At 30.7% G+C, this 13,709-nt stretch overlaps 1 protein-coding gene across 4 annotated transcripts in view; it reads right to left on the bottom strand.

The window, feature by feature from the left end:
• Positions 1-13,709, bottom strand: part of ThrRS (threonine--tRNA ligase) — a 103,852-nt gene that overhangs the window by 12,116 nt on the left and 78,027 nt on the right. For all 4 annotated transcript variants that reach the window (XM_075359678.1, XM_075359676.1, XM_075359677.1 and 1 more), the window contains 5 exons: positions 10,639-10,801; positions 8,026-8,163; positions 6,882-7,060; positions 4,859-5,033; positions 4,120-4,234 (listed from right to left, as the gene is read on the bottom strand). In XM_075359678.1, coding sequence (XP_075215793.1) covers positions 4,120-4,234; positions 4,859-5,033; positions 6,882-7,060; positions 8,026-8,163; positions 10,639-10,801 — 770 coding nt within the window. The remainder of the gene's footprint in view (positions 1-4,119; positions 4,235-4,858; positions 5,034-6,881; positions 7,061-8,025; positions 8,164-10,638; positions 10,802-13,709) is intronic.

Below are 13,709 nucleotides of genomic sequence, written 5' to 3'. Positions count from 1 at the left end.
ATTTATGCAATACATTAAATATAAAACCAAAATTAATTTATTATAAACTTAAATTTTTAATAGGAACTATCCTGATATTTATCTAGCTTACTTATATATACCACAAAGTGTCAAATGTAGTACACTTAACTACCACACCCCAGTGCAATAATCATGTTTCACTGTAAAAGTAGTATGTATCAGTGACCGTGTCAAATGAAATAAATAGTACACTAATACTACCACACCCCTGTACAATAACGTAACAGAAAATGTTCATCAGATTGTCATGAAACAATAGGATAATGAAAAGTGTCAGCAATTGGGTTTCTAAAGAATTGATTTAATAAAACAATGCACAATCAATGAATGAATACAAGATGGTTATTTTAGTCATTGATGTCTGAGACAATATTTATTAAGATTAAAGTCTAAACCTCATCTGTACCAGAGGTTGTACGAGGCTAACATCAATTATGTCCAAATATGAGGGCTGTTTTTTCAACCTCTGATAGGCTAAAAAAAAGACATACTAACAGAAAATGATTTTATTATTAAAAGTTGACTAGCATCTAACTTATTTTACTACATAACTGCCAAAATGATAGAGGCATTTGTCAAATTGTGATACCAGCTTTCTGATGCCCTCTTCAAAGTTTGCCGCCAAGATATGTCTTGACAGCCTCCTGAAGTTCTTTGTTGGTGGTGAAGTGTTGTCCGTCCAACCATGCCTTCAATTTTCAAGAGGTGCTAGGCTGGACTATATGGTGGATGGTCAAAGATGGCAAAAACTTCCCACTTGAATTATTTGAGAGCTTGTGTCTCGTTGGCAAAACGTGGTCATGCAATGTTGTGGATCAAAGTCACACCGAACTCAAGAGCACGCCTCTTTGTTTGTTGTGGATTACTCTGTGAAGGTGATGTAAAAATTCACAATTAACTACCTTGTTATTGTTGTCCTCTGCTCATAAAGTCCACCTACAAGACACTTTTATGGTACCAAAAAAACTGTAGTCATTGCTTTCCTGTTGCTTAGTGTCTGTTTGAACTTTTTTGGCTTGTTTGGATCCACTGGTTAGAATGTTCTTTGGTTTCTGGATAGTCATGTTGGATTAAAGTCTCATCGCCAGTAATGATATAGACTTTAAAAATTTCCCCATCATTATTGTAACATGTGAGAAACCAAAGCTGACACCATTCACTGTTTTGTGATCATCACTCAACATTTTTAGGACCCAACATGCTCACATTTTCCAATATCCTAGGTCTTTAGTCACAATTGTGTACAGAAAAGACCTTTAAATTTTTGGGATTTCTGCAGAAAATTCACTTATCGTAAACCTCCGTTTGTTACAGACAAAATCATCAACCCGCTCAACCAGGCGTACAGTAGCAACAGACTTGCGTCCTTGCCCACCTTCATCATGGACATCCGTTTGCCCTTCTTTAAATTTCCTTCACATTCCCATACACTACTGTCACTCATAAAGTTTTCACCATATAGGCTCATTCTGCGTTGGATTTCAGCAGTACTACTTCCTTCTGCTTGCAGAAAACGTATCTCACTTCGTGGGAACATTGACTGTAGCAGCCATATTTTCCATTGCCCATAGCTCAACTCAAGACTGATGCAATGGAGCTGGCAATGGCAGAGGTTGTTCACAATCGGACAATGTACAGACCTGGCTCCTGCCTATCTCTTGTTAACTTAGATACAAGATCGGAGGTTGAAAATAAAACAGCCCTCATAATGGAATAATGTTACAGCCTAAAGTTAACAAGTTAAATATGAATGTTTATGCATTTTGGAACTATTAGCAATACTACAATATGTAACTGTGATTAATCAAGTGTCGTTAATTCCTATATCCTTATCAAGAAAGGTTTATCTATCTTTTATCTAGTGGATTCATTTATTCTTTGTCTATAGTGGGGACAGAATGGAGAGAAAAACTTCAGACTAGTAACCAGGAATAATATTGTGTTTTTTATAGATGGGCCCATGATCATGTAAGTAGATATATCCCAATAAATGCTATCCACTCAGATAATGACCGAAGTGGCTTGTTTTATTCTCACTGTCTCGCATAATAATAATAACATGGAATAATTATTTTTATTTGTCTTCAGTAATTTGACTGGTTTGATGTAGCTCTCCAAGATTCCCTACCTAGTGCTAGTCGTTTCATTTAGGTACACCCCCCACATCCTACATTCCTAACAGTTTATTATACATATTCCAAACGTTGGCTGCCTGCACAATTTTTCCCATCTACTTGTCCCCCCAATATTAAAGTGACTATTCCAGGATGACTTAATATGTAGCCTATAAGTCTGTCTCTTCTTTTAACTATATTTTTCCAAATGCTTCTTTCTTCATCAATTTGCCAAACACCTCTTTAGTCACTTTATCCACCCAACAGATTTTTAACATTCTACTACAGCACCACCTTTCAAAAGCTTCTAATCTTTTCTTCTCAGGTACTCCAATTGTCGAAGTTTCACTTCCATATAAAGCTATACTCCAAACATATGCTTTCAAAAATGTTTTTCTGACGTTTAAATTAATTTTTGATGTTAGCAAATTTTATTTCTGTGCTATTCGGCATTTTATATTGCTTCTGTTTCATCCATCTTTAGTAATTCTACTTCCCAAATAATAAAATTCTTCTACTTCCACAATCCTTTTTCTTCCTATTTTTATATTCAGTGGTCCATTTCTACTACATTTACATATATATATATTTCTACTACATTTCATTACTTTAAACTTGTGGTAATTCTTGCGAAGGACTTCATCCATGCCATTTATTGCTTCTTCTAAATTTCTTTTACTCTAAACTAGAATTACTGTATCATCAGAAAATCATAGCATCTTTATCTTTTCACCTTACACTGTTACTCCGGATCTAAATTGTTCTTTAACATCATTAACTGCTAGTTCTATGTAAAGAGTAAAAATTAACGGGGATAGGAAACATCCGTGTCAGATTCCCTTCTTTTATTACTGCTTCTTTTTTATGTTCTTCAATTATTAGTGTTGCAGTTTGGTTCCTGTAAATGTTAGCAATTGTTCTTCTATCTCTATACTTGAACCCTAAATTTTTAAATACTGAGCATTTTATTCCAGTCTATGTTATCAAATGCTTTTTCTAAGTTTACAAATTCTATTATGTTGGTTTGTTTTACTTCAGTCTTCATTCTACTATTAATCTGAGTACTAAAATTGCTTCCTTTGTCCCTATACTTTTCCTGAAACCAAATTGGTCTTCTTCCATTATTCTCTCAATTCTTCTGTACAGAATTCTAGTTAAGATTTTTGATGTGCGAGTAGTTAAGCTAATTGTTCTGTATTCTTCTTATTTATCTGCACATGCTTTTTTTATCATGACAATAACACTCTTTTTGAAGTCTGAAGGAATTCCCCTTTTTCATAAATATTACACACCAGTTTGTGCAATCTATCTATCACTTCCTCACCTGCACTGTGCAGTAATTCTGCAGGTATCCTGTCAATCTCAGAAGCCTTTCTGCCATTCAAATCTTTTATTTCTTTATTAAATTCAGATTTCAGTATTGTATCTCCCTTTTCATCCTTTTTGACTTCATCCCTCTTCTTCCTCTACCCAGTTTCTAATTCATTTCCTCTGTACAACTCTTCAATATATATATTCCACCGCCCTATCGACTTTGTCTTTTGTATTATAAATCGATGTACCATCTTTATTTAACACATTATATGATTTTAATTTATGTACCACAAAATTTTCAAATTTTCCTTAACTTTCCTGTATGTTCCATCTACTCTGCCAATGATAATTTCTCTTTCCACTTCTGAACACTTTTCTTTAATCCACTCTTCTTTCACTAATTTACACTTCCTGTTTATAGTATTTCTTAATTGCCAATAATTCTTTTTACCTTCTTCATTGCTGGTATTCTTACATTTTGTACGTTCATCTATCAGTTGCAATATATCCTTCGATAATCAAGGTTTTCTACCAGTTCTCATTGTTCTGCCTAAGTTCGTTTCTGCTAATTCAAGAACTTCTTTTATAACAGTCTCCCATTCATTATTTATAACATTATTTTGGAGTAATTATACCTAAAAATAACTCAACATAAAAAAAATTATCTTACCTAATATGAAATTGTACTGAGCAAGCTGGGCATTTCGAATCTTCTTATTCATAGTATCACCAGCATCAATATCCACATCACAAACAAAACCAGCATCAAAAATCTGCTGCTTCACCTGCAAAAATTATATCTAAATATTAATTCACAAACAGATACAAAATAAATTGATTGTACCTAAAATAAATGTAACATTCATATATAACATTTTATTGAAAGATCAGGTATTTTTAACCACAAATGGAATAGCATCATATTACTTATCAAAGGATTACACTGATCAACTCGATTCAGATGATAAGTCACCCTATGATAACAGATGCCATGAAACTGTGTTTCCTTAAGATAAATTTTAGTGTATCTTCAGAATTATGTGATGTATTAGTAACCAGAACTATGAACTATTTATTAAAGGAATTTAAATGAAAGTTAAAGGGAAATTTTTATACCAGTTTATAAGAACACAAATTCTCATAAAGTATGCAGGTTCTGTTGTTATGATTTTATTCACAAAAATGCGTATGGATGTGATTGTGAATGTTATTTAAATATAAATAAAACATTCACATGCATAAAATGTAAATCTAAAATCATTCTTTAAACAAAAAATTGCAGAATGCAGGAACAAGTGATTGCAAAAATGGACAGAGAAATTAGTATACACTTATAAACAATAATTATTATTAATGAATAAGTTAATATTAATAAAGTATTATTAATGAATAATAGAACAATATCATACCAAAACTGCATAATCATCAAACATTGGTCCAACTGGAACTATCATGCACTGACGTGGAGACAACCAAAATGGCCACTTTCCAGCATATGATTCTGTAAGTATAGCAATCATACGTTCAACAGAGCCAAGGATGGCACGATGAATCATTACAGGTCGAATTCTTTCACCAGATTCACTGTAAGCCAATCAATAGTATCATTTATAAAGAAGCATATATCACACTTGTTTTTAATTAATTTTTCACATTTTACTTAATTCAATATTAATCACACCTGTATGATTAAAAGTTATTAAATCAAAATATAAGCCATGTTGTGAACCTATTAACTGTATTAAAATAATTAACTGTTATAATTTCAATTAATATGATTCTTTGATGTACTGCAGAGAAAGATTTACGATACATTATGTAGTGATCAATTACACTTCTTATATCAAGTATGTTGAACTATAACTTTAACAAAAATTACTTAAAACAAATTAGAGAAAAAAAATACAGGTAATATACAAATCTAGGGACCTAAATCATTTCAATTTTATGATTTGAACTTGTAACAGGATACTAAGGGGGGCTGGAAACCTAGGAGGCAAGACGACCTAAACCTTGGAATAAACATTTTTTTATTAACTGTCATTAAATCAGAACTTATTTTGAAAATAGTCATTCATAAAACTGAATAGTTCAAACATTTCCTATGTTGATCAAGAGGATTTTAGAAGAGTTGCAACCTCAACAAATTTAATGATCACCTTGCAAACCCACTAAATAAAATCCCACAGTTTGGTGAATGTAGGATAAACAATTTTTTTTTAATGAAAAATACATTTTTGTTTTTGTAATGTATAAGCAATGTATACAAGGGCATTTGATGGAATTTGACTGATATATTAGACTAAGATCTCCTTATATAAATAAAATCTTTTATTCTAAATGGTACACAATATAGATCACAGCAAAAACATATAACTATACTACTTAATGGATAAAAAAAAATGTCCCAGGATTTACCCGAATGGGTCAAGGAAAATTGTGCTGAAACCTTGATCAGAGCAGCATCGAAAATACACAATATAAAACACAGATGTAATTAAAGTTAATATTAATTATTTAAAAAATAAGCACATGAAAAAATGTTAAGATAAATACATGAATATAATAAATATAAAAGAAACTTGTAATTATAAAATAAATTACAATTCAGAAAATGTAAATGAAAGTTATTCGAGCAAATATTAAGTAGATGTAGAAGAGAGATGGAAAAATTCAAGGATGTAATACAATTTTTTAAAAATTATTATTATTATTTAATAATCAACAGAATTGTTACTGTAAAGGAAAATGTTTAATTGTATTTTAAATAAATTGATGGGAAGACTTTTTTAAACAGTTTGCTAATTTATTAAAAATGGCAATGGAATCATAATAAGGCCCTTTCTAATAAGCTGAAATATTGTGTTGAGTTATGAAAAACAGTTCTGTTGTCTGATTTGATAACAATATCCATATTTTTTATAAACAAGTGATTATTCTTTTTAATAAAGATTTTACATTCATAAATACAAATGGATAAATATAAAGTATTAAGTTTATTCATCATTTAGATAATCTGAAAGTTTATTATATTTTTTGTTTTATTCTTCAAGATAATAAAAAAAATTAAAAAAATCTTTGTTAGAAAAACTTTAATAGCTTAAAGCAATTTAAATACTGTGTTTAACACAGTATTTAAATTAAATAAATTGAACAGTAATTTTTTTTTTAATCAAAGAATTCATACATCTCTTACATGTTGTGGATGGTTCTGCTTAACCTGAACATTGCAAGGAAATAGCATGCTAGTAACTGAAGATCTGAAATAAAATAAAATGGCAATAGCCGAAGGAATGTTTAAAATTACCAATGTTTAACAATGAATGCAGTTTCACTTTATGTTGTTTACATTTAGTGGCTAATAACCACAGAAATTGGTCACATAATTTTAAAAACTACATAAAAAATTAACAGAATTTACATATTTATTACCTAATATATGAAAGGTTGAAACGTATAGGCAACTGAAAATCAAGCTGAATTGTAGCACACTGATGTGAACGTTTCAAGGCATCCATAATTGTAATATCAATCTTTGGACCGTAAAAAGCACCATCACCTGGATTTTCTCTCCACGGTTCCCCAAATGAGTTAAGACTGTCTGCTAATTGCTATAATAAAAACCAAAAAGAAAATACACTTAGTTTTAAATGCCATTAATCATCAATACAGTCTTTGATTGGTTCAAGAGCACTATACATTTTCAGATTTTTTTTGAAATATTTTACGTGACTGTAAAGTCACGTAAAACTGCTATCAATAAAATACACAATGTTAACAATCCTTTTAGCCCTGAAAAAGAACGATAAAAGTGGTAGGTTTGATCTTCAGTTAAGTAGTAATTCGATTAATTTTCACAAGATGGTCTTAAAATCTAGCCTTCATTCTAAAGAATCATGGTGTAGGTTATTAATGGCATACCTTAGAGGAACTCTGTTGAATTAGTATAGTGAAGTATAGTTCTCTTTATTATTAAGAAAATCTTCTTATTAAAACATGTATGTTTTAAAACAAATAACAACCAGTATTATTTTATTATGTAGAAGCAGGTTTAGCATTATATTGACATGAACCTGTAGCTCTGAATTAGGGTAAATAAAAGTACATTGCTGTCCATCTCATTACATTAATGTAAAACTTTAACTATGACCAAATAATTGCTAATAGTCTAGCATACTGCATTCTGTTTAAATATTTATAAAAAATAAATCCTCATTTACTTTCTTTGTATTTTTGTTATTTCCCCTTTTTTCTCATTTTAATTTTATTTAAAATTTATTAACCATGTTTGTAATCCAAAATTTCTACTTTTATACATGATGATGAAGCAGATCTTAGCGAAAGTGCTCAATATAGGGGAAAAAAAATCAGCAAATAAGTAAGATTTATTATTTTTTATAAATAGTAAGGCAAAATTACTGAATGGTGATAAGTTAAAAAACTACCAGGTGTTTAATCAATCTTATATTTATACTACTTGTTACTAAAAGTTCTATTAGCTACTTTAATAGATATCTTATAATTTTAATGAAACTACAGTAAGAATATTCAGATTATTTAATATAATAATACCAACCTTTTCGGCTGTATTCCAATCTGAAATTTCGCCCATATAATTATCTGGTCGAGTAGATAGGCACAGCTGGAAAGTGAATCCGAATATGGAGTACACATGCCTTAAGAAATCTAAGGCCCCAATGATTTCATCACCAATCTGTTAAATGGATCAAGTATTGAGAAAGGTATTAAATAGTTAAATTAAAATTAAATAAATATTAACAAGGTTCTGTAAAATATAAACCGAGTTTTATTCATTTTATTTAAGATTAAATAAAAACTAAATGAGACTAGATTTTTTAACACTAAGATATAGAATATAGTTTCAATTTAATGATATACAGTTGATGTACAAGTATCATTTAATAATTAACAAAATTGAATAAAATGAAACTTTGTGATGTTAGCCTTGCATTGAAAACATCAGCTGTTGGAAAAGAATTTCCGTTATTATAAACTCTTGTTTATTTCAAAATATTGGCTTCACTGTGGGCAAATAGTGTCTGCCTTATTTTAATTTTCTGACAATGTAAAAGTGGCCGAAATTCATTTACAATGTTAACAGTGTGAGTATAGACACTGTTCATTCTATTATTATCCAAGATGAGATGCTGAATGACTCCATAACATGTTCATGTTGGTTCTGAGTCAGGAAACTCAAAATCACTTACAATTGAATTCATTCACATTTCTATGGAACTTAAACAATAATTTTTAGAGAAGATAATGCTTCTTTAGATTGCATTATATTGAATAATTTATGATGAAACTTGGATTCATCATTCTGAGCCAGAATTCAAATGTACGAGTACAGAATGAAAACACCTGAGTTCACTCATCAGGAAAATAAAACCTATGATTCAGCTAATAAACTGATATTAAGTGTTTTGGGATTATAAAGGTCCAATATATTATGATTATTTGGAAAAACACAATCAACAACAAGTACTATTACAACATGGCATAGAATAAAGTGAAACCCACAATAAGGAGGAACTGCTCTGATTCTCTCTCAAAAGGTGTAATTCTTTTGCAGATAGCACCCATCCCATACCATTCAAAAGATATAGGAAGCTATTCAAGTTGGGTAGGGAAGTATTCTCACACCCACCTTACAGTCCCATCCTGCACCTCAGAGTTTTTTTGCTGGTCCTCTCAAAGAATCTTTATGTGCTTTATTTTTAGTTTGTTAACAATGACAGGTCAAGAATGCTTCAAGAAAGAAAGAAGAGATTTTGAAGTCAAGAAGAAAGTAAAGAGGTGAACAACTCTTTACTACTGGAGCAATAAAGGTCACAGAAAGATGGGACTATTTCCTAATGGGGTGGCTGCGGATTTGTTGAAAAGCAACGATGGTTTCATTGTATTTGATAACAATTTTTATTTTCTGTAATAGATTTTTTTTGGTGCTGAAAATGGGAAAAATATTAAAAATGTTCTATCACATAAGGTGTTTTTTGATCTATCTATAAATATCAGCCTATTATAAAGGATCATTTTGTAAAATTAAATAAACAATGTTAAGTTTTTTTATTTATGATAAAGAAGTTAAAAGCAGTAATAAATCTATAACATAATTGTACATACAGCCAGTTTTGTGTTACTACACATCTGACCATTTTCCTTTTACTGCGCGTCTGCCTCTCCACCTCCAACATCTGCCATTAGTTCATGACAACTTCATTCATTTAATTTATACTTTTTTTAATAACGTTTTTTATGTACTTATATTTTATAAGATTTTATTAAATTAAATTCCAAAGGTGTCAAGAGGCTGTGTTAACGTGCTTGCTTTTTTTTTCTATATTTGTGGAAATTATTACTGTTAAAAAACAACAGAGAAACATGATAGAATTCATCAAAAAAAGGATATTTTGGTGTCACAAATAGGATACAAAGACAAATATTGGGCTCCTCATAAGGTTTATTCAGTACGTGTTGAAAGCTTCGCCAGTAGTCACAAAGAAAACAACAGTTTTTCTGCTACGGAGGAGTGCCTATAATTTGGAGAGGACCAATCATAGCTATGACTGTTAATTTTGTTCATATATAATACAGGGATTCAATTTAAAAAACAGAGATGACATTTTATCCAAACCTTTAAACAGTGATACATCCTTTACCTCATGGACCAGAAATACCTGTTTCTTCACCACCAGAAAAATTAAATTATATATATGTGATGGAGAAATGGTTTCAGAGGCCTACTAATGAATTGGATGATGATTATTATGTTGGAGAAGTGATAAAAAAAACTTTTCAAGCAATCTGAATTAAATGATTTGGTGTGGGATTAAACTTTCCTACGAGGCTTAAGGTTGAAGGAAAAAAATTGTTAGCTCCTTGTACTAATTTTTACTGGTTAAGGAACAGAGAAAAAGACTTTGTTCAATATTTTTCTCCAGAAGATGAATTAATTTATTGTAATGATGTACCTGGATTCTGGTGGCTCTGATTTGAAGTTCAACATTACAAAAATCACACAAAACTATTAAAAAAACCAGAACCAAATATGATTTAGAACTACAGATGAGCATTATAATACTCCTACTTTTTTCTATAAACTATAGTAATAGAAAGAGAAAAATTATACTTTCAAATATAATCTATTGTTCATAAAAGTGATACTTACCTGAGATACAGCACAAAATATATGAGCATCATCCTGCTGAAACCTTCTAACTCTGGTTAACCCTGTCAATGCTCCCGACAACTCATTTCGATGTAAAACACCAAAATCAGCCATACGAAGTGGCAATTCCCTCCATGAACGAGGACGGTGGTCAAATATTAAACTAAAATAAAATAAAACAAAACATATTAAATTTCAAACTGCAGAATTAGAAATATTTAAAAAAAAGAAAGCTTGAATGACTGAAGCCTCTTTGGACTTTGCATATGATTCTATGGAAAACTATAATAAATTCTTTTCACATTTTATATGAATAAATAATATAGTAAATGTTTGCAAGATGTAAATTTTTCAACACTGTTTACATTAGGCATTGGAGAACAGTAAAATATTCAAATGAATGATTATTAAAAATATTTAGCTTAATTAACTGTTAAATGAATCTGGATTTTTTCTATTTTGATAGATTTTCAACTAAAAAGGAAACTACTACTAAAAAGGTTGCACTAATAAACTGTGCAATAGGACAACTGTTTTAATGTTGCAATTTTTAATAATTAATTACGCTATATTTAACAGTGCAATAATTCCAGTACATTATGTAAACCATAGAGAAACAATCATAACCATATAGCTTAGAATTAAATTGTAATAATTAATTTTCAAGTTTCTGTGTGATCTTACAACCAAATAAAAAATGTTTATTTCTATAATTTTCTAATAATAATTAAATTAATGAGTGATGTGATTACATCCTCTCTCTATTAATCATGAAACCTTGATGATGGTGAGGGGGCTTGAGTGCTGTGATACAGAGTAGCTGAACTGAAGGTGCAACCATATTGGAGATATATCTGATGAGAGTCAGACTAAGGAATGATTCCTGAAAGAGGACAGCAGCTCTTTCAGTAGTTAAGGGCGTAGGTTCAGGAGGAGTTAAACGACCAAATCAACATCACTCAATCTTCTACGCAGCTGAAAGCAATGGAAAACTACAGCTGTTTTTTTTCAAGAAAATGTAGCTTTCTGCAATTTCATGTTACAAAGATGGAGGGAGGCACCCCTTCCTTGGTAAAATATTCTGGAGTTAAAGTAGTCCCCCCCTGTTTGGATCTCCAGATGGGAACTAGTAAGGAAGGGTTCACCAGAAAGTTAAAAAGTAACATTCTGCTAGTTGGAGCGTGGAATGTTAGAAGTCTAAAAAAGGTTGATAGGTTAGAAAATTTAAAGAGGGAAATGGGTAGGTTAAATGTAGATGTAGTAGGAATAGTGAGATTCAGAGAGAAAAGGAAAATGACTTTTGGTTAGGTGATTTTAGAATAATTAACTCAGCATCAAATAAAGGGCAGGCAGAAGTAAGTTTCATAATGAACAAGAAGATAGGAACGAGAGTAGAGTATTTCAAAGAGCTTAGTGATAGAACCATTGTAATTAGGATAAAAGCAAAACCTAAGCCGACAATGATTGTTAGTCTATATATATATAGTATATGCCTACAAGTGCCCATGATAACGAATGAAAGTGTGTGTACGAAGAAATTGACAAAGTAATTAAATACATAAAAGGGGATGAAAATCTAATAACAGCTGGCGATTGGAATACAAGCATGGGAAAAGGCAAGGAAGGAAATATTGTGGGTTATGGGCTGGGCAAAAGGAATAAAAGAGGGAACTGACTTACTGAGTTTTGCACCAAGTATAATAATTTAATAATTATAATACATAATTAAAATCATAATACAAGAATATACACATGAAAAAAGTCTGGTGATATTGCAAGATATCAGATAGATTAATCATGGTTAAACAAAGATTTAGAAATCAACTTGTCGACTGCAAAGCATATCTTGGAGCAGACATTGTTAGCAACCAAACTTTAGTGACAATGAAACGTAGAATGGGGTTTAAAAACCTGAAGAAAAGCTGTCAGATGTATCAGTGGAATTTAGAGAAGCATGAGGAAGAGGAGATAAAGAAGATTTTTGAAGAGGGCATCACAAGAGGTCTGAATAAAAACAATAAAGTAGAAAATACAGAAGAAGAATGGAGAATGTTAAAAAGGAATTTCTTAAATCATCGAAATTTCTTAAATGTATAAGAATGCTACTGACGAAGAAGGTAAAAGGAACTATCAACAATTAAGAAATACTATAAACAGGAAGTGCAAATTAGTGAAAGAAGAGTGGATTAAAGAAAAGTGTTGAAATGATCATTGGCAAAATAGATGGAGCATACAGGAAAGTTAAGGAAAATTTTTGGTATATAAATTAAAATCATATAATGTGTTAAATAAAGATGGTACACCAATTTATAATAAAAAAGGCAAAGTCGATAGATGGGTGGAATATATTGAAGAGTTGTACAGAGGAAATTAATTAGAAACTAAATAGAGGAAGAAGAAGTCAAAAAGGATGAAAGGGAGATACAATACTAAAATCTGAATTTACTAAAGAAATAAAAGATTTGAATGGCAGAAAGGCTCCTGGGATAGACAGGATACATGCAGAATTACTGCACAGTGCAAGTGAGGAAGTGATAGATAGATTACACAATCTGGTGTGTAATATTTACGAAAAAGGGGAAATTCTGTCAGACTTCAAAAAGTGTGTTATTGTCATGATACCAAAGAAAGCATGTAGTGCAGATAAATGTGAAGAATACAGAACAATTAGCTTAACTACTCACACATCAAAAATCTTAAATAGAATTCTGTATAGAAGAACCGAGGAGAGTGGAAGAAGTGTTAGCAGAAGACCAATTTGGTTTCAGGAAAAGTATAGGGACAAGGGAAGCAATTTTAGCACTCAGATTAATTGTAGAATGAAGACTAAAGTAAAACAAACCAACATAATAGCATTTGTAAACTTAGAAAAGGCATTTTACAACATAGACTGGAATAAAATGCTCAGCATTTAAAAAAAATTTAGGGTTCAAGTATAGATATAAAAGAACAATTGCTAATATTTACAGCAACCTATCTGCAACAGTAATACACAAAGAACATAAGAAGAAGCCGTAATAAAAAAGAGAGTCTGACAAGGATTTTCTCTATCTCCATTACTTTTTAATCTT

Source organism: Lycorma delicatula, chromosome 3, assembly GCF_047948215.1.
Source record: "Lycorma delicatula isolate Av1 chromosome 3, ASM4794821v1, whole genome shotgun sequence".
Classification (NCBI taxonomy): domain Eukaryota; kingdom Metazoa; phylum Arthropoda; class Insecta; order Hemiptera; family Fulgoridae; genus Lycorma; species Lycorma delicatula.
This window is presented reverse-complemented; position numbering and strand designations above follow the sequence as displayed.